At 40.2% G+C, this 21,919-nt stretch overlaps 2 protein-coding genes across 2 annotated transcripts in view; one reads left to right on the forward strand and one right to left on the reverse strand.

Moving 5' to 3' along the window:
• The window catches only part of LOC121184531 (protein prune homolog 2-like), a 33,419-nt gene extending 18,015 nt beyond the window's left edge, over window positions 1-15,404 (forward strand). The window contains exons 10-20 of the mRNA XM_041042262.1: window positions 30-3,713; window positions 5,590-6,138; window positions 7,553-7,641; window positions 8,092-8,313; window positions 8,563-8,742; window positions 9,636-9,735; window positions 9,929-10,060; window positions 11,027-11,113; window positions 11,388-11,486; window positions 12,429-12,470; window positions 15,275-15,404. Coding sequence (XP_040898196.1) covers window positions 30-3,713; window positions 5,590-6,138; window positions 7,553-7,641; window positions 8,092-8,313; window positions 8,563-8,742; window positions 9,636-9,735; window positions 9,929-10,060; window positions 11,027-11,113; window positions 11,388-11,486; window positions 12,429-12,470; window positions 15,275-15,305 — 5,215 coding nt within the window. The 3' untranslated portion in view covers window positions 15,306-15,404. The remainder of the gene's footprint in view (window positions 1-29; window positions 3,714-5,589; window positions 6,139-7,552; window positions 7,642-8,091; window positions 8,314-8,562; window positions 8,743-9,635; window positions 9,736-9,928; window positions 10,061-11,026; window positions 11,114-11,387; window positions 11,487-12,428; window positions 12,471-15,274) is intronic.
• Window positions 12,417-20,873, reverse strand: LOC121184532 (beta-1,3-galactosyl-O-glycosyl-glycoprotein beta-1,6-N-acetylglucosaminyltransferase-like). The gene is made up of 5 exons (XM_041042263.1): window positions 20,784-20,873; window positions 18,522-19,132; window positions 18,321-18,414; window positions 17,739-18,143; window positions 12,417-17,602 (listed from the first exon to the last, which is right to left on the reverse strand). Exons 2-5 carry the CDS (start codon window positions 18,821-18,823, stop codon window positions 17,117-17,119), a joined length of 1,287 nt encoding a protein of 428 aa, XP_040898197.1. The 5' UTR covers window positions 18,824-19,132; window positions 20,784-20,873; the 3' UTR covers window positions 12,417-17,116.
• Between the last annotated feature and the right edge of the window lie 1,046 nt (window positions 20,874-21,919).

The following is a 21,919-nucleotide window of genomic DNA, read 5'->3' on the forward strand; positions in this document are numbered from 1 at the left end:
TGACAGTGTTGTTTTATTTCTGTACTTAGGGTGATGGCAGATGGTGAAGAGGAAACAGGAGGTGTAGGAGTCAGTGCTGGTGGGGAGCTAGTGAGCCCTGACAGTGGTATGACCACCATCCGCAGCAGCCGCTCCTCCAAGGAGAGTTCAGTGTTCCTTAGTGATGACAGTCCGGTTGGTGAGGCTATAGCAGGAGGAGGTCCAGCAGCAGGACCAGGAGGACTCTTCCTCAGAAACCCATCTCCCCTGGGGTTGTCATCTCTCTCTCCTCCTGTCCCTCCTGAGAGGAGGAAGCACCGCTCTAGCAGAAATAGGAGCGACAACTTTGACCTGTTTAGTTTCGACCCACTACATAGCAGTGACCGCTCTTTGCCAGCAGGAGGGGAAATGGCAGATTCTGAAGTGAGAGGTAATGAGGGACAAAGAAGAGCAGGCAGTTCCAACTTATCAGAACTTGAAGAATTGAGTTTACTGGATTTCTCTGCCCCTAATTCACTGGATGAACTTGAAAGTAGGAACTCTTCAATTGACCACCATGGTCAAATCCATAGGAATGAAATGATTGACACTGTGGTTCCTCCAACCCCAGTCAACAGCCTGGTAGGTAGCCGCCCACCCAGCAGTTGTGGGGTCAGGTTCTTCCCAGAAGATGTAGCAGAAAGGATCAATGGCCTTCAGCACAAGGACAGTGTGTCATCATCCCTTTCAGAGACCTGGGATGAACTTGGCTTTGACACACAAGGAGCATTGTTCTCAAGTGATAATAATGCTTGGAATAGGACCAAGGAATCTGAGAGCCCACAGAATATTGTAGAGGAAGTTGGAGACAAAGGGTCAGTTGGTGACATGACACAAATACTAAGCAAGGAAGAGATCTTAAAGTCCGAGAATGCCCACCAGAGGGAAAAGAGGCTTGAACCTCAGCTTAGTCTGGTCACTGAGCAGACTGAATCATATGAAAACTGGAACCCAGGTTTTGTACTGAAGGATCAGTGGAACCCTGTTACTTTGGCTGATCTGCAATTGACACCACCAGAGGAGGAGGTAACTGGAAAATGCACGGCTGGTATAACTGGAACAAAAGAAAAAACACCCTCTTTCACAAGGAAGAAAGCAACCATAAACACTTTAACACCAGACACATCTAAAGAGGAGGACGAAGGGGTCCGAGGTAAAAAAGGAGAAAGACAGATGGAGCTCCTTGACTTCTGGACATATTCAACTCAAAAAGGATTTCTCAAATCCGATAGCGGAACCACAACGTCTTACCCTGAATCATTAGATATGTGGAACATGACAATTCGGGATGACAGTCTATCACCACTCACAACCCCTGACAACTTGTCTGAAAACTCAGGTTCTTTCTGTGGAGCAAACTCCAATGTTGTGGGTGACATGTCTGTGGAAAGTCCACCAGGGTTCTCTGATGGTGGGATGAAGATGTGGAACACCACCATACAGGAAGACAGCTCTTCCACTATAACAAGCCCTGAAGGACCTGAAAATGGGAAGGACCTTAGTCACATGGGATCTCTGGATTCTCCAGAGACACATGCAGGCAAACAATCCGAAGAAGAAAAAGTGATAGAGGAGGAGAGAGGTAGAGTAATTAGTCAGACACCTCAGGAACTGGGGTGGTGTGATAATGAACACAACGTGAAAATAGTCATAGAGACTGCAGAAGGTACAGGACGGGGTGAAGGAGACAATGCCATACAAACTGCTCCGAGCCAACAGTCTGTTAACTTGGTAACTGAGCATTCAGAAGATGAGACTTCCCCGCATCAAGGCACTAACCTGTGGGACTTACCTGTCCCTGGCATGGTCACCTCCACCTCAGAATATGACAATGTAGGAGCTGGTGAGTGGAGCCTGACATCCTCCCCTGAGACCTATGCTAGCCCCGTGGTAGACATGATACAGCTAGAGGGACAGTCTAGTCCTTTTATAGCTGTGACCAAACCTGTTGAGATAGATCACGATCAACACCAGAAGGCTAATACTCTGGGAAAGACTGAATACAGAGCAGTAATTTCAGATAAAGAACAGTCAGCCAACCAGGTGTTCCTGTTTGAGGGAACTAGTGTGCTGGGTCACGTGACCAGGAGTGGGGGAAGTTCGTCTGAGAGTAAGTACAACAGCAAAAGCAGAGAAGGATCAGAGGAGGCTGACTGGGGAGAACAATCCAGTGATTATTCCCCATTTGTTATAGTAGACCATTCCTCTGTCACTCAGCAAATTTCATCCAATTATAATTCACGTCAAGGAGAAGCTGCTAAGACTCAAAATCAGACTGACCAATCATTATCCCCAAGTCATGTGAATTGGGACAGCTCAGAAACAACTTCATTATCACCGGAGCTGCCATTCAATATGGCCTATAATGAAGATGGGACTTCCACTGAAAGCCAAGTGGGAGGAAATGAAGAGAGCAATGGAAATGTGGAGGGCAACATAACAGAAGCTATGTCTCTGAGCTCCAGCTCTGGGGGGCAGAAGGACACATTAAAACATAGCCCTGACAGCCTTCATCCAGGTAGTCAAGATGAACTCAGGTCCAATTCTGATGGAGATTCATCTTCAGGCCTAGAAATGGACTACATTGTTGTGTCTGGCACAGTAAAAGAAGCTGAGAGAGAGTGGCATGATAGGCCTAGACAGAGTGACAGGCAATCAAAAGGAGCAAGAAATTCCATGGAGACATTTAGCAGGCTTTTCTATGCTGCCACAGTACTGCAAACCCAGGCCCAAGCTGCACATAGGGAGCACCAGGAGGACACAGAACAAAGTAGGCAAAACCAAATGAGCAGAGGTACTGACAGTACACTTAGTGCAGATACAGAGCAAAATCAAGCTGCCTTATCCATGCCAGCAAATTGGGATAATGCACCTGAGCATCACATGGTACTGGAAATGATCAGTCCCAGCCAATCAAAAAATACTCCAGAAGCTTTTCATCAGTCAGATTCAAGACCAACAGGGTGCAGTCAAACACAGATAGAAAAAGGAAACTATGATGATAAATCAAGCATTGTGGTCAGAAGTGTGTCTCCATCATTAAGATATCCGTCAGATGTCTTTCTGAAAACTAGAGAGGAGGTTTATGTCCATTCACAGATCTCAATGGAAGATTCAGATGAGGGTGGACAGTCACCTTCTGCACCTCCATCATGCCCTACTTCTTTGGGTAACTTTAAAGACTGGGGAGGTCAGTTAGTGAGGCAGGACACACCTCAAACCACTCCTGAAACACCTGAATCACCTGTACTTACTAATAGCTCAGTCTCCCACACTAGCTCTTTGACTGGCACCCCATTAAGTGAATCAGGCATTTCTACTGACAGAGGACTTGGATTACCATTTTCTGGAGATTTGATGGAAGAGGAGAATGACGAGGAAGAGCATGAGGAGGAAACTGATGCAGAGCACATTCCCCAGACAAAATGGACCTCAGAAGTACAAAGTGAGAGGGACCAAAGACATCAGTTAGGATCTTCTGATCTGCTAAGTTTCACGGAGGAGCTGAGTGGAGGTTCATCAGGTCAACAAACAGATATACAAGCACTTGAGGTTAAGCAGGACAGGTTCCTACAGAATACAGTGGGTTACTATGAAGGACAGCCAATAACGACTGGTGATCGTGATAAATGGTCGGCTGACCAACAGATTGGAAACCATGAATCTTCTCAAGAAAGCTATTCATTTGTCTTAAGGTAAGCAGCGCACCTCAAACCATTTGCTTTGTCTTAAGCTTTCTTCTAGTCTGTTTTTATCACATTTACAGTTATTCAAAAGTCAGTAAAAATACATTAAAACTATTTACATTCAACTGAATCATCTTTTCATTTAAAGTGACAATATGAAAGTTAGTAGGCCGTGTACTTATCCTAAAAGGCTGATTAACCCAAATTCCAATTACATTCTCATGTACATCTAGAGTACAGTAAATCTTGCCAGTGTCTTTGATATTTCAAGGTTTTGAGAGAGAGATTGCTGACATTTCCGCCTCCACCACTTGCACTAATACAGTGCTCATAGGCTACCAGTGAAAGATGTTGTGGTATCTTTCCAGCATTCTTGCTTTTGTTCATGAGTTCTATTCTTAGAATGAGTGATTGAAAGAGTGAATGAAAAAACTTTTATCTATCCTACACACATCTACACACGCACATGCACACGCTAACCACCCCTCCCCTCACTCTTTCTTAGCTCTCTGCAGGGTTTGTGAGTCTCTACAGCTTTGTCAATAAAGGCTGTATGTCAGAGGAATATCGCTGAACAGACTGTTGAAATCAAGCTTGAAGGCCCTCTTGAGAAAATTAGGTTTTTGTGTATGTTTGTGTGTGGACATGTTTTTATTACCTCTTTGGGACCTTTCCTGGTATAAACACCGACTGTGTCGGGACCAGTAGTCCTCATGAGGACTAAAGCCCAGTCCTAATGAGGCAAAACATAATGGGGTTGTGCTGTCCACACTGAATTGAAGTCAATACAAAGTCCTAACAAGTACAGTTGCACAAATTTGTGTGTGTGTGTGTGTGTGTGTGTGTGTAAGAATGTTTGTATGAGTAAGAAACAAATGTGCATGTGTATATGGGTGTATGTTTGGCGGCAAGCTTTCATCTGCAGCTCTGTGTGTGTGTGTTTATAAATCTGTTTACGCCTCATTAAATATGCATTACCTGCCTCATTACAGCTGAAGCTCCACCACAGCTAATGGAAACAGCTCCCCTAGCTTGATTACAAGGTGTGGGTGTAAGTGTATGCATGCAAACCCGTGTGTGAGTGTGTGCATAGGTAATACGTGGTGCATCAGAGAATAAGTTTTTCCATGTAGCTTTAACTTTACATTAGCAAAGAGCACATAACATATTTATGTCTGTGTAGGTTGCTTTTGTTTTGAATATCCTGTATGTGAAGCAGACTGTCTACTACTCTGTCTCTTATTGCAGACAAGTATTAGAGGTTATGGTTGTATATGAATGAATTGTATTCTGTGTTGAGCTGTAAAGCAGTAGTTTATTTCAGTCTGTTTTCTCAGGATTTCTCAGTTTCTCTGGATCCTTAAAGCCTAACAAACATGTTGAACGCATTTTCTATCTCCGAATTTATTTTCAACACAGATGTTTTGTGACTTTTTAAGCTTGCATTGTTTATATTCATGTTTTCCTTGCTGGCAGTCCCCTTCTTCTGTGCCTTTGTTCGGACATTGCTGTGTTTCTTGGATTGGTGGAATAACGGCAGGGATGTATATCATATCACAAACACTGCTCTAAAGGCACTCTACTACATGCCTGTAATGTGTATTTAAATGCACCAGTCTACTGAACTGGTGCGCACAATGGAAATATGATCCCACAACCCAGTAAAGGGAGTATACTGAGAATCTGAATGTATGTTACATACATACATAGATGCATACATACATTCATCAGTATGTTATGTACTGATTAAAGTGGAATTCAAATGTTTTGTACGTAGCCCATAGCACAAATAGATGAGGTTCACTGTTCTCAATTTGTATTCACCATTCTTTATGAATTTCTCTTTCTTTCTGCACTGATCTGCAATCACCTACTCCCCTGGAAGAAGACAACAAGATGTGACGTCCCAGCTGTCATCCCAGCCAACCAATGAAAATCCTGCATCTCACTGGGCAGGAGGTCCGAATGTAACTCAGGGTCAAACCCAGTATGGCTACAACTACCACCACATTGACCAAAGAACTGAAAACCAGAGCACACACTCAACTTGTGTAGATACCAAATCCAACAGCCAGCAAAACACCACAGATGCTGTCTATGCTGAGTTTACAACTGCTGCCACAGCTGTACAGTACGGGTCTGAGCAGGCTGAAAGCTATTATGAAGCTGGAGTAAATGCCGAGTACAACTTGGATGCTCCAGATACCAAGTTTCAATACATAGCTGAAAGCCAGTATGGAGATGACTCCAAGTCAATGTGCCCTTCTGAACTTCAGTGCTCTCAGTATCAAGCTGAAGGCCAGTGTCAGTATGAGACAGACCATGCTCATTACCAGCTTGAGGGACAGCCATTCTACCAATCAGATGACCACCCTGAGAGGGAAGATCATGCGCGGTATGTGCCGGACGGATATGTTCACTTTCTCCTGTCAAGGTGAGCAGTCATTTATACACACTCAATTTTGTGTTTCAATAAGTTCAACAGGTTCAGCAGTGTGTAACACTTTAATTCTTAGCACTCTCTAGGATCTAGCTTCAGAAAGACTATTTTATTGTAAACAAAGGTTTTCTTTAATTGGTCTTTCTGAAAAGCTTTTTTTTTTCAATCCATTCTAAATATGTGAAAGTCAAGAGTGGTAAACTGTGGTGCAGCATGGGTTTTCCAAAAGCTAAAGCTGCACTGCTGTCTTTTACCATAAAGAGGCAGCACAGATCAATTTACAACTGTTATCAGTCCTTTAGATATCTCTTTTTTGTTTTTTTAGCAGCGATACAGGATATCTATGTAGGTTCAAAAGGGATTACAGAAGCAGGAATGGGCCTGTTTCTGCTGTACAGATTTCAAAATGTAGTAACATGCCCATACGTACTATTTAAACATTTTTTTCTCTCTGAAATCATTTCTCCTGCCCATGGGCATTTGTCAGTTCGGGTCTTGTGAAAAGATGCCTCTGAGTTTCATTATGGGTCCATACTAGTGTCAGTATATCTCATCTTTTGCTGCTGCTTTTATTTTCACATTTTGTCTCATCCAAGATATTTTTTTGTTCAATCGAAAGTCTAAATCAATACTCATGTTCTGGAATCAGTATTCAGTGTGTGTTCATGTATACATGTACTCTGTGCATGTGTGTGTTGCTGTTTAATTGTTCGTCGTTTACAGTTGCGTCATGGTACTTGTTTTTCCCCACTTTGTAATTCTGATGACCTGCCCCCTCTTTGGTATACACAACCCTCCCCTGTCTTTTACACTGTGTGTGTGTTTGCGCATATACACACTAGACCTTTCCATAATCAAGTGGTCACGTGATTTGATTGTGGAACGAGCGGTTCAGTCACTCATGCTGAGCGAAGATTAAGTGAGGGAAAGGTAGGTGTCTTGAAACAGAGAAAAAAAAAACAAAAAAAGACAAAAAGAAAGCTTGTGTGTATGTGTGTCTTTATGTCTACAAGCATGTGTACTGGTTTCTCTGTACTGCCTCTCTCTATTGTTAGCAGGCCTTATGCAAATCAGGGTCTGTTAGAGGGGCTTGGGCTGGGGGGAGGTAGCAACACTGCTCAGTATTGTTTCCTCAGCCCACATGTGCAGCCTGGGAATGAAGCAGTGAGTCGCTTTCTGTCTGTTTCTGTCTGCTTTGTCACTTATTTCATGTCCCGAGTCAAATGAACAGATTTTAAACTCTTCCTCATTCAGTGTCATGGGAAAAGTTAGATTCTTGTTCCCTGTCAATGATTGTCTTTGGCTTGTTTGGCCCAATACTATGCGTAGCCGTGCCTATGGTGATAGTGGTAATAGCAATGATAATTTATGTTGTGGCTCATTATTGTCTTTCTGTGCCTCTGAGAAGACACTCCCAACAGAGAGACGGTGCAGCAGGGATGATGATGAAGATGGCCTCCAGTGAGGAAACTGCTGAGGAGATGGATAACAGAGAAGGTAAACAAACAACAAGATAAACAAAACTTATATTCCTTCAGTTATTTAAAATCTTTGGGTATTTCTTGCTTGTGACTTTTGCTGCACTTTTTACACCAGCTGCTGTAAAAGGTTAGGGGTATAGGCTTAACAGTGTAATTTAAAGATGAATACCAATCTGCACTATATAAATCTGATGTATTATTATTATTAATAATAATAGTAAGAATAAGAATAATAAACTTAATTTTTATTGCATCTTTCATACAAGATATGCAGTTCAATTGCTTTACAATAATAATAATAAGGGGTTAGCCTTTATTAGGAAAGACAGATAGTAATGGAGTTTACGGCTGCAGAATTGGGTAAATGTACCCTAGTCTATGGCAGTAAGATCAAGGCGTCTTAAAAAAATCTACAACCTTTCTCTACAAAAAAGAAAAAAAAATCTCACAATCTCTCTCTGACCAGACCCACCGTCCTCGGCAGATCTGTCAGGCAGCTCTAACCAAAGGAGAAAGTTGGCAGCTCCGCCAATGAACGTGTCACTGGATCACAGTGAGGGGTCTCTTCTCTCAGAAGATGCTCTGGACACAGAAGACGAGGCCTTGGACACCGGAGATGACCTGGATGTCAACATTGATGAGCTGGACACACCTGATGAGGCTGACTCCCTGGAGTTCAATAGACATGGTGAGACAAACACATGAAGATACAATATAAATATGATGTACAAATATGCATTAGTAATCAAAAAGAACACTGTTCTACAGTATATAGATGTGGCGTCATCCATCTGTTTCTTTTTCGGCCCCTTGCACTCAACTAGCTCACTCAACCATATAATATCTATAAAATAAAAATAAAATCAAAACGTTGATATTCATTTTGTTTGTTGCTATGTCATTTAGTAAAACTTTATATCACCGATGTCATAAACAGGGGACTCAGAAGATTCTGATATGGGTGCAGGAGCAGCTTCGAATGATGGCTTCGCAGGACACAGATCAGCTGAGGAAAGAAGGGATAGCAGACTGTGGAGGAGTGTGGTGATTGGAGAGCAGGAGCATCGCATTGATATGAAGTGCATTGAGCCATACAAAAGAGTCATTTCTCATGGAGGTACGAAAGCACAAGAGCTAAAAAAAATCCATGTCTTCCAGTTTGCCCTGTACTGTATGTCTGTATTTCTTATTCATGCAGCTATATTCAGAGAAACTCTAAACATTGTTGAATCATCGCTGCCAGGTTCCAGATTTTGCCCTTTCAAATTAAGATTCTACTTATGGAATTTGAACAAGCACAGGAATCTAAATGCACGTCAACTAAACACATCAACAATAGCAGCAACTGCACAGTGAAATGGGGAAGGGTGGTTTACAGAGGAATGATCAGAACAGGTCTCATCTTAAGGTGCATTTTAATCACTGAATTTTCAATAAAACAATTCCAGCTAAATGTTAGAAACTACTACAATGAAAGGTTCAGTGGTTTATTTCAAAAGGCTGCATCTGAACCTCTGGAGGATCAGGAATCCTAGGCTGTACCTTTAGTTGGCAGAGTAGATTCTATTTTGAATAGGTTCCTATTAGCTGTGTTGTGACTTCACTTGTGCTTTAGTCAGTGGTGTATTGTGGATTTCTTCTTCTTCTCTTCAACTGCTAACAGTTTCAATTAGGGTACTGTGAATAGCTAGATAGTGTAAACTGCTCTCAAAGTTGACCTGCAGCTTTAATATGGAGAGGTAGAGTGGAAGAAACTCCCACTCAAACATCAAACCATGATTCATGTGTAGGCGAAATATGAACCTGCTGTGTTAACAATGGTGCTATTCATACAATGGTCTTCGAAGTAGCATGTCACTGTTATTAACTAGACAAACAAAATGAGAAGAATAGCAAATTCAAGAAAATGTTTTTGAATAAAGTTTCATTCTGGATGAAAGCACAGGTTTGTACACATGCATGGCAACTGAGACTGGCTGCCCTCTTTGTGTTTGTGTTTTATGTTGTCAGGTTATTATGCTGAGCAGAACGCCATCATCGTGTTTGCAGCATGTTTCCTGCCGGACAGCGACTGTGACAATTACAATTATGTAATGGAAAACCTGTTTCTGTAAGTAAAGTTTCACTACATGGCTATGTGAAATATCTCAGTCCAAAATCATGGGCATTAATTTTCTGCAGTAACTAGGAAATGAAAAAGGGGCCCCAGAATTATTTTTATTATGCCATTCAGTTAAGAAGTAAACTTTTACCTGCATTTGCCAGTCTAACACCATGTTTTCTATTGTCTATTGTATGCGTAGGTATGTAATAAGCACGTTGGAACTAATGGTGGCAGAAGATTACATGATTGTTTACCTGAATGGCGCCACACCTCGCAGGAGAATGCCTGGTTTTAGCTGGATGAAAAAGTGCTATCAAATGATTGACAGAAGGTATTACTCACAGAAACAAGTGCACAGTGTGAGTGTGGAGAATATTGTGTGACTGCAATGTTCAACACACACAACACTGTGTTCTCTCACAGATTTGATCACATATCATAACAATGTTAAGTTTTAATGACATTGTGTTATGCTGTTCTCCAGAATATCTAAAGCAGACTGCAATGAATAATTTTAAATTCATTTGTTTGAAAAATCCAAATCCAAAGCCACCTTGAATGGGGAAAGTGAATAATAAATCAGCAGCACCTACCATTGAAGTGCTCTCTAGATAACTAACTCAAAATTCCTGTGGTGCCCATCAGTAGAGGACTGTACATGTGTCACTGACTAAATGTAAAGCTCAGTTTGTATTAATTAAGGTTCAGTTAACATTAATACATAAATACTTAAATGAGTGAATTCAGTTTTCCAGTTAAGGTGGCATGGTGAAAATTGGTTCTCAAACCAAATTAGATCTAATACATCCCAGAGTCCTGTTTAATATTTTTGATGGGCCTTAACCCACTTAATTAATGATATTTCGTAATTCTACAGTGATAAGTGAGTCATTGTTAGGAAATGAAATGACTGTTAACGTCTTGTTTCCAGAATGAAAGGTTTAGCCTCCCACCATAGAGTACACAGCCCTTTGTGGGAGTGTTTAAGGGCATTATGATACCACATGCATACAAATATAATTATGTAGTTATACCACACACTGTATGTAATAAGAGGGAGTAATATTATTGATATTGTTAAGTAATTGGAACTCAGTGTACGGTCATATCCTCTTCTCAAATATCTAACTGTTGATGTGCGTTCAGTGGACTACTCATCCTGTTTTTTTTTCTTCTACAGCAGAACGTCTCTGTGAAAAACCTGGAGCTCTGCCCATCACTGTTAATATTTTATAGTTACCAATAGAGCCCCTACTAATCTTTTTACACCACTTCTGCCTCTCCTCTTGTCCCACAGACTGAAGAAAAACCTTAAGATGTTCATCATTGTCCATCCCTCCTGGTTCATACGGACTTTGCTGGGAATAACCAGACCCTTCATAAGGTCTCATTGTTGAACTCTACATTTAGATGACACTCTCTAGCATAGAAGGATGTACATCAGGAGTCTTTATCGTTTCAAAAAAAGCCGCATTTCACTCTTAACTCTTTTATACCTACAAGTACATCCATGCTACCAGTGCATATTAAAAATATGCATGTTATAAATAAATAGAAACCATCATCAGCATTTAACTCTTTCTCTGTTTTCAAGAACACATTTACCCTATCACAATGGTGTGACAGTGAAACAAACCATTCTGATTTGTTTTTTGCAGCTCCAAGTTCAGCAGTAAGATCAAGTATGTGAATAGTCTGCAGGAGCTTGGAGAAATCATCCCAATGGAGTATGTCCACATTCCACCCAGCATTGTGAAGTGAGTCCGTCTGTATCACTATTTAATATATGAATCTGCACCTCCCTTTTTAGTGGCCAACACCGTCTGCACTGTGAAATTCCCCCTTGTGTAAACAGTTAAAGTTTCAACAATATCACCTAATAGCAGTTATAATAGCAGTCTGCTGACCACAAGCACACAAACCACATGCACACATACACAATCCTGGACTTAATCTCAGGTGCAATATGCATTTTTTCTTTACTGCTTACACTGTGTACATGGTCATTTTGTGTTCATAGTATTTATTTTTCCAAAGGTAAACCTGGAGTCTTTATATTTTAGATATTTTGTATATTCTGAGTGCTTGTATCTTCCTCTTTACTGCTGTAACAGATGCAATTTCCCCATTGTGGGACTAATAAAGGTGTATCTTATCTTAGTAAACCACTAACAGCTAATAAAAGCCTGCCGGCACTGGTCTGCATAGAGTGACATCTGCACCGTGTTCCCATGTGAACTACCTTTGCCTCCCCTCCTCCACTGCGGTGTTGTTAAACTCCATTCCAGTTTTACCTGGAATTAAGTAATAACCTGTCTGCCAAGTCTCTAGAAGGTTTGGAACTAGCAGACTCTTTAGTATCCTGCAGCTGTTTGTGGACTTACACAACATATACATCAACACATACGTAATATATACAGTATATGTCATATATCTGCTGACATGACCAATGTTATGTCTGGATCTTCAGGTATCTTCAGATATTTTTGTATGTTTTGCCTTACCTTTCCTAGGTGTTAAAGACCACAGTCAGTGACAAATTCAATCTAATTTCTGCTAAAATCACATCACAGAGACATTTTAGCAGACATATGAAATGCTCACTGACTTCCTCCTTGGAAACAGAAAACAAACACAGTGCAAGCTTTTATTAAGTGCTACAATTAGGCATTCTTACAGATCTCTCACTCTGCCCAAAGGTATGACGAGGAGAGGGGTATACACAGATTTGCATGCATGAGGTAAATCACCTAACCTGCCTGTATTGATCAGCTGGTTTTGTAAAAGTCTCCCTGAAAAATCCTTCAAAGCTACTGTGAATTTTTCCATGCTGGGACTAACCTTTTACTGACCTTTGGCTGTTTCCTTATTCAGCATAAAACAAACTGGAAAATGATTTCCTTTCTTTCTGTTTTCTTCTTAGTCTGTGATGTGGCTTTCAGTGTAAATTGTTTCATTTCACCTCTCATCTGTGACACATCAGTAGAAATCTAATCAACATATATGTGCCCTGAAGTAGACTGCACTAAGAACAGATAAATAGTCACTCCCAAACCTAGGCTCGTCTCATGGCTTGCTATTGACAAATTTGCATAAAGTGCATAATGGACAGATACCAAACTGGAAAAACAGCAATGCCTCTGGCAGTATGAATGGTTGTAAAGGTACTGTAGAGACTAGCACCTACACACTGGCCTGTTTCATAACTGGCACCAAAATATCCCAATATTGTAAAAGTATAAGGTGTGTCGTATTCTATCTGCCGCTGACTAACAAAAGCTTCCACTGTGATGAGTTAAAACTATTGAGATGACGCATTTTTTTGATTCTACTGATTGATTCTACTACCAGAATCCACCAAAGAAAAAAAAATCAAATCCTACACATAGTGGCTTGGAGTTGTTGTCAAGTTAAGGAAAACTATAGTAAGCTGATTAGGGAAAGAGAGCCTTCATGGTGGAAAGAAAACAACATTGATTGCTAGTATAAGACAGAACACAAACTGTCTCACTGAGCATGCAATGAGTCTGAAACCCACGGACATCCATGCCCAGTGCTTGTGAAAAAAATTGTTATTGCTTATTGGTAAAGTACTAACTCTATTGACTGTTTCATCGTTGGAAAATGATTGAACCCTGCATTGTAGTGCATCTGTGCCCCACTCCTTTGACCTTGAACTCTCCTGTAGCAATTTTTGTGTGTGTCTGTTGAAGTTCACTGTGTGAAGAGGGGACTAAGGCTCACGCCTTAGTGATAATTGCAGTTTTTTCCTCATATTGCCTTCTCTGGGGTAAATAACAGTTAAATATCAACCAGAGATGAGGTCTTATTGTGATAGGCTAAGCTCAGTTTCACTCTGTGGAGGTTTTGCCTGATTAATTGGCCATTTGCCCATTTGACCCATGAGCTGGTTATAAATTCCTTTGACATGCTTATTTGAAGTTTCTTGGAGAAAGATCCTGTTAGAAAGCGTATATTGTTGTGTATAAGTTATTATAAGTTGTTTGCCTTGTTCTGATAATAATTTACTCCGTCCCACCTAAGTGAACTCACCAGAGCTGTTAGTTACAGACTAAACATGCTGAACTGAACACGCCTGAGATGCCGTGTTGCTAAGTTTAGTTCAGTTTTCTGCTTGGTTGTGAGAGGACAGCGGTGTTTTCCTCTCCAGTTTTCACCATTACCACCATATACTATCTTTGTTTGTCGTTGTGTGTAATTGCTCAAAGGTCAGTGTGCTGATGTTCATATAAGTATGTACTTAATTATGTTGTGTTTGTTACATTGATAGCTAAGGATTGTTTGTATCATTGTTATACATCATAGCCTAAATAAATCAACATAAATGGGAAAGACACATTAGTACCTTGAGCCAACCCTGGAGACCCCATCTCCTTTTTAGATCCTTTGTCTGTTTCTGTCCAGTTTAATTGTGGAATCTCAGGAAAAAAAAACAGCCTTTTTGGCCCTAAACTTTGAATGTCCTTATTGATAACTCCTTAATTGTTTTCTCTGGCTCCAATGCATGCATGCTACACTCCCACTTTAGACCACTAATGCTTGTTTTCCTTCCCTTCCATTCAAAGTCCTATGGCAGTGTTGAAACAGGCTACTAATCCCCAGGAACTGCATGTGCACTGACAATGTGGTCATCACTTATATGACTCCTTCACTAACCTTTGCTCTCTGCCCTCCAACCCAATGCTAAACCAGACTGGATACAGATTTGCAGGACACAGCAGCTAAGTAAGTAGTAAGCCATTGGTGTCTGTCAGTGAGTGAATTTAGCAGAGCCAAAGAAAGAAGTAATTGCGTGTCTTCTGAGAGCCTAAATATTCGATGAACAGGAAACACGTTCACATGTGAAAAGTGGTATTGGCCAAATCAAACAACATCCTGAGACGAAGGATGAAGAGGTTTACTCATAACTGCTGTGTCAAATTGACCACATACACATTTGTGTTCGCTGGAATGTTACTGCAATGTATCTCTGTCAGTAGACCATAATGTTAAGGGATAGTCTTTCGATCTTTCAAACATATAGCTTTTCTTATCCACTAACTGTCAACTGTTTCCAAACCTGAAACACATCAAGGAGAACTGATCAGTGATACAGGGCTGATTACATACAGGCACGCCATCCAACATTTACTGTGTATTTTACATTACAATACCGCTTTCAATAAACTTTTTTGACAGTCAGACCTCACTGCACTCTCCAAGCTGTTCTGCTTGTCTCACAGAGATGTTTTTCCAAACAGTTCAATGCTAGCATTTCATTGGTGGCAATGCTTTCGATGACTAACTGACTTTGCAAGTGCAGTAAATCCTGTTATAGTTCATGCCCCATTTCAGTTACAGTCAAAATAAATATATGCACCCGGCATAGTTTCGCTATTGCTGACGTATGCATTATGACTGCTGTTTTTTTCCCTCATACTTGCGTAATTGTCACTGGCAATCCCTATGCTGAATGTATAATTATTTTGTCTCAATGACAGATATGTACTACAGTTCTTTCTCTGTTGTCTTTTCTTTCACTCAGAGCCGACAAGAAGGGGAACTCAGCCGTTTGACAATTACAAGACACCTGGCTCCTGCCTATCTCTTCTCCCTGCAACATGCTGTATTCTACCACAGCATGTCTGAATATAAGCAAGCCTGCAGCATGATACGTGAGGCATTAGCAATGGGTTAGAAATGAAGATGCTGTGGTATAAAACATCAGGCAGTTGCTTGTTCAGTGAGGGAAGTACTAACCAGAGGGTGCTGAACATAATACTATATTCAAAGTCACTGAGACTGTCACTGTGCTGGAGGTGAGATGCTTTCTCCTGTACTACTGTATGTTAAACAGCACTTGATTGTGATCCCTATTTGGTGGCTTTTCTTTTCTTAGACTTCATCCTTTGAACAATGCTTTGATTCTTATTTATTTTCCTTTGGAGGAATTATTAACCAGCTATGTTACAGTACATTACATCCTGTATTAATGTACTCAGTCAGTTGCAAGCAAACACATTAATAGCAAGGTCGTAACCAAACCCATGCAAACAGAAGTTGTATTACTGCCCATCTGCTTACAAATGCACATTTGTGTTCCCTGGACAGCTGGAATGTTACTGCATTGTATCTCTGTCAGTAGATCATAATGTTAAGGGATGGTCTTATTTAGACTGTCATTTTAGTTAGTTGAGGTTTATAAAGACTTGACCCACACACAAAAAAATCTTTTAAGTATTCAAACACAATGGCCAAGCTGGCTTTTGAATAGTTTACAATGTGGGTGGAACAGGGGGTTTTTACATTAGGTCACCCTATGCCTCATACAATCTTAAAAAGGCTAAGAGTAGGATATTCTACTAACATTGTATATCACTGTGAAAAAAAACAGAGATGTCATATCATAAAGGTAACAAAACAGTAGTTACCAGTGGCTGCAGTGTTGTTTTGCATAATTTCAGTTGCTACAGTTTTAGGTTACTTTGATCTCAGTCACCCGGACGCAGAGTTGTCTTGGTTTATCCAGGCTGTGTGTGTGTGTGTTTGTGCGGGAGAAAGAGAGGGCAAATTGTTGGAAAGTGATGAGGAAATACTGTGTGCTCACTGATGGTACAATAGTGCCCACTGTGCAGGTTGGGTTATGTCTGGATTTATTTGAATTTTGTCACTATTTACATTTATTTGTGGCTTGCAAAGTATTTATTTGTGGTAAAATATGATGAATAAATATGTGTTCCCCCTTGACAGTGTTTTAAAAAATGTACCATACATCACACAATGCACATGACCACTGCATCAATAGTACCTCACCCTCAACAACCTGTTTTTTTCAAACTGAATTGCAATAAATTAGTCCATTTTCTGTTGACCCTCATCGGTGATTACAAATTTTTTTTACATATATATAAAAGTACAGTATCAATTGATGTTAGTCCTTTTGCTGCAGCAATTTGCCTTTTTCCTTTTCTTCTTTGTGCTGCTGCTCAATCTCAATCAGGTTGCATGGGGAATGTACTTAAAGAGTGATTTTGGTCACTCATATTTGGCTTGTTGTCTTGAAATCATTCCTGTTTAGCTTTAGTTTTATGTTTGAGGTCATTGTTTCACTGGGAAACAGATCTTCTTCCAGGTCGCTGTTGTCTTTCATCAGGTCTTGCTGCAAGACAACAGCATTTTGCCCATATGCACGTCCAGAGTCTCAACGGGATTTTTCTTCTGGGCTTTTGAGCAGATTGATAAAATTGACAGACTTATGAACTGCTATATTAGAAGCAATAAATAAACTATAAATATAGTGTAGGACTATAAATATAAATAATTTTAAATATATCTTGAAATTAAATTGCGAAATGACCTCTGTTTCCAGGAAAAATCCCCAGAACACCTAGTGCATCTCTGCCAGTGCTTTTTGTCTCAGATACTTCTCCAAGCAGTAGACAGCAATGGGATCTGAGTCTGTATCAAACTTATTGGCAAAGAGGTGATGCTGCTCAAGCAGCCACTGTAAGTCTCCAGCACCATATACACATATTGACCTGACATGGTTGCCATGACACTCTGGGTATACCGCCTCCAATGAACCCTCTGACCCCTCATGCCACTGCCACTTCACCAGCCGTGCAATCGCATTGATATCTGTCATATCAAATTTGGAGTTGGGCCATGTTGAGCCAGGAACACCTGGGATTCGCTGAATGGTTGCCCAGAGAAATTCATCAGGACTGTAGGTGTCTTTGGACCACTCGATCAGTGCCTGTATTCGTTTGTCCTCCAGCACACTGCGGACGTAGCCTCTGTTAACAACAATGTATGCATTTCCAGCCAGAATAGGCAGGTTGAAGGGAGGAGGATCCTTTGCCTTTCCTGTCCCCTGAGAGAGTTGAAATAGTACATTAATGTTATGGTGACGGTAGTTAAGGTCAATCTGAAGAGAAGGTTTTTGCAACTTCTAAATTATTTTTCAAATAATGTAAGTAATGTAACTCAAATCTTTAAAAAAGAGGTACCTGGATTTTGCCATTAACTATATGGTGAGCATTTGTCACCCTCCACTTCTTTCCTTCAGGCAGTTTTTCTGACTCTAAGCTGTTCCCGCCCCTCATCGAACTCAATATCCTTACAATCTCCAAGTTGGTTTTCAGAGGGAAATCCTGGCCACAAAGGTTGATGAAGTATTTCCATTTTGTGCTGGAATTATAGAGATCAGCCATACAGTTAAGGTCAGCCTGGACACGTGGCCAGGCAGCATAGACCACGTTCACCGCCTTGCTGACCATGAAGGTATTTGGGAAACAGGAAGTAATAGCCTTGATGGCAGAGAAGACTGAGGCATCCGATTTGTTATCAACATGGATGCAATATATATTTTGAGGTGCATAGATGGCTCGCAGCAGTCGCTCAAAGTTCTGCACCTGAAATATATCATACAAAAAAACAGATTTAATCATTTTTGTGTATACTTCAACTAAACTGAATGTGTAAAATTGGTGGAGTTTCCCTTTAATAAATGAGCCAAGTAAATTATTTACACCTACTACACTGTTTTAAAGTTTATTTGAATTTAAATTCAGGCTTTAGAATTCACATACCTTATGATGCGCAACTATGGAATAAGCCAGAGGGAAGTCCTCTTCTTCCTGGCTTAATGGGATTGTTAAGTATTTCCTGCTCAACTTAAACTTCCTGTAAAAACACATTATTGAACAAATAACACAAGGAATGAGTTTCTGTTAAAGTACATTTAAACAATGGCATACAATTGCTAAAACGTGTACTTTAAAGCAACACACGTGCAGTCTTGGGTTGCATTAATGTAATACTCATCGGGGATGTGAACACTCTTGCGGAAGTCTTTAGTGATGGTCAGTAATTTGGCCTCTTCCAGTGCCTCCCTCTCTCCCCGCAGGATTGCCGAACAGTTGCACACTTTCTCTGGGCCTGCATCTTTATACTCCAACCAGCTGTACTTGAGAATGTAGGCAGGATCCCAGCCAATTTTCAGGTTGTTGAGTAGGGAAAGCATCCACAGAGATCCCAGTACGACAGTGAGCTTCAGCAGTAGTAGCAGCCTGCCTCGTTTCAGTAGCCTCATTATTTGAGAGGAGGAACACAACTAAGATGCTTTTACAGTCTGAGTTCTATATGTGGTTCACCTGCACTTCCTCTTTATATTTAGTCACTGATTTACTTTTTTCTGTCAATGAAATGTAATCCAATGTTTAAGCTAAAATGTCTTTAAGTGATCCTTTCTAGGTGATGTTCCAGTTATTGCTACATTCTGTGGTTTACTGTCCATCAGCATGGCTATAAATTATTTTTCTAGAGTAGCATATAACAACAAGTAAATTAGTTCCTCTTAATATGGATCCGGGAAGATTAGTTGCTCCATAAGTTATGGCCCCTGGAAACAAAATAAAAGAAGTGATGTGCACACATCCACAAGACATGTGCTCAAAAAAGGAAAAAAAATAGAGCTAAACAAAAGTCAAACTGTACCTATCAGCTTCCTAAAGTTGAAATAATATGAAATAATGTTTTCCTCTCTAAAAGTCTACCAATACTAATTACCAATACCAAATACCAATTCAGTAACTGATTATAATAATGTTTTCTCTGTTGTTGTTGATCAACTTTTGTTCAATTTAATTTTTTTTACAAATCAGGTAAAATGATGTGCAACTGACAAGAGCCACCTTGCCCCAAAAACACACCTGTTCTCATGTCACATTTATGACTGTGTGTAAAATGTGAAAGCGACCATAAACCAAAGTTCACGTTTCCCTGTAGATATTGTTGGCATATATTAACTAGAAATGATCCTGTTGATAGCTTCTTAAATGGACAGGCAATCAGCCAAGATACCATTATTAGAAACATTAGCACAAAAAAGTCAAGAAAAGGGAAGAAGACATGGAGATCTTTTTAATTATCTGGAGATAAATAAAAAGTAAACTACACACACACACACACAAATCCCTCCTGACAAAACAACACTCTAAGTCTAAAACAAGGCCTTAAGTGGAGGCCGTGATGTTCATTATACCACACAATTCAGAAATGTTAGAAGAAACATCAATACCAATGACTTAACCTAAGGAATTTAATTAAAGATACAATGCTGATTGGAACATTCTGTTATGGGGAGTTCCGTTTGCCTCACATCCCAGAAACGCACACCATTTCTCATCAGTGAGCAGCACACGGCTTGCTGAACTTGATTGTCAGGGTGCAGAACATTCCATTCATTATCGGGCTCTTCATATAGGCTACATGTTCTCTTTAGTGGCTGTGGTAACCTCGGGTTTATTTTGATAGCCTGATCATTGTGATTTTGTTTCACTTAATTCAGTCTTTTTGAATTGCTGGTCAAATCTGAGGTGTTGAGTATTTAAATCTGTAGATGTTGTTCTTTGCTGACAAGAGTGGAACCCAGCATGGTGGTCCACTGCCTATCTGCCTTAAGGTTCTGCATGTTGTACAATCTGAGATACTTTTCTGCTCACCACAGTTATAAACAGTGCTTATCTGAGTTAACATAGCCTTTCTGGATATTCTCCTCAAACCTCACTCATCAATGTGGCATTTCCATTCACAGAGCTCTTGCTCACTGGATGTTTTTTGTTTCTGGTACCATTCGCAGATAAACTCCACAGACTGCTGCGCATGAAAATCCCAGGAGATCATCAGCGTCAGAATTACTCAAACCAGCGTGTCTGACACTTCCAATTATGCCACAGTTAAAGAGGTCACATTTTTCCCCATTCTGATGTTTGATGTGAACATTACCTGGTGCTCCTGACATGTATCTGCTTGGTGTTATACATAGCTCAGTGACTGTTTGTAATGTATTTAACAAGAGAGCAAAATGTATTGTTGAATACAAAATAAAACTAGCGCCTCTCTTTTTTGTTTTTAAAACAAACCAAGGCAAATCTTTGAGGAGAAATTGCAGGATTTCAATGAAAATAACATTATTTAGTCATAAATCATGAAATGACTGTCATTTACAGCTTTTGTTCACCTAAGAAGCAAAACAAAAAATTACTTCTTACCTGTGAATTTACAAACAGCAGATCAGAGCCAGAGTCACCAGTCTTCCAGTGTAATCTCTATTTCAGTGCCTCCTCTTAGTACAGTCTGATGTTTCCACACCTGAAGGGTAAATTTGGCCTGGTCCCTCTCTGTGGGAGGCACCATAGCAGCAGGCTGTAAAAGAAGAACTTCCTGTCAGCTTTTTTCAAAGTAAAACCAGTTATCATCCACTTAAGCCTGGTACAGATAAGCAAAGTGTAAAAACAGCCCTGAAATAAGAATGTGTTAATGTATTTCTTTTGCAACAGACAAATGCAGTCCTACTCCCCTGAATATTCTGCTCTCAATCCAAACACATTGAGGGGCTCTTCTGAGACAATATAAATGAATCAAATTAGTATTTTCACCTTATTTCTATGAGATTTATGGAGAAAATTATATAAATTTGGGCATTTAAATGACATATACTATCCCATCATTTCAAACTGTCCATATTTAAAATTGCACAGAGTCACAGCAGCTTAAATTTTAACAAACAATCACTCTGAAGCTTTAACACAGTCCAGTGTGGCAATTACACAAGTCTTAAAACACCAGGCTGAATCTATTCTTAAATCTGTGTTCTTAAAAGTTCAAGTGGTTCAAACAGACCTAATGGACAGGTCAGATTGATTGAATAAGTTGAGAAAAACTTCTTCAGAAAATGAGTTAGTGTTAGATGACCACCTAAAGATCTACTCAGGATTGCTGTGTAATTGTTACCCGTCAGACCATGCCGGTTAGGTGGGTTGGTAAATCTTGTGACACACCTTGAAGTATTTATCTTCATTCTTATGTAGCTTGTACGGTTAACTTGTCAGGGCAGATGAATGGCCCCTGATGTCGGTTTTAGTAATCTTATTATACTTTGTTTTATGCATGAAAGACGTGGTATTTTTATGGTGTTTTCTCCCTGCAGTGTTAAGCAGTTGTCAAGTATGTTCTCCCAATATTGTAGTGATGCTGAACTGCAGAAAGCGCAAAGACGCGTCCAAACGAACGTATTGACCTCCACAGGACCTCTGAATAAGGGCTAATTGTAGTCCAAATGTGGTCGTTGTGGACGTTTTTTCTACGTGAAATTTAAACTCATTTTAGACATAGTTTTTTTTACTGC

The sequence above is a fragment of the Toxotes jaculatrix genome, chromosome 7 (assembly GCF_017976425.1).
Source record: "Toxotes jaculatrix isolate fToxJac2 chromosome 7, fToxJac2.pri, whole genome shotgun sequence".
NCBI classification, from domain to species: Eukaryota; Metazoa; Chordata; class Actinopteri; family Toxotidae; genus Toxotes; species Toxotes jaculatrix.

Coding starts and splice junctions, on each gene's coding strand:
- LOC121184532 (XM_041042263.1), bottom strand. CDS start 18,823: ATGAGGCTACTGAAACGAGGCAGGCTGCTACTACTGCTGAAGCTCACT. Junction 18,415..18,521: donor AATGCAACCCAAGACTGCAC/GTGTGTTGCTTT, acceptor GTGTTTTTACAG/GAAGTTTAAGTTGAGCAGGA. Junction 17,603..17,738: donor TAGTTAATGGCAAAATCCAG/GTACCTCTTTTT, acceptor CAACTCTCTCAG/GGGACAGGAAAGGCAAAGGA.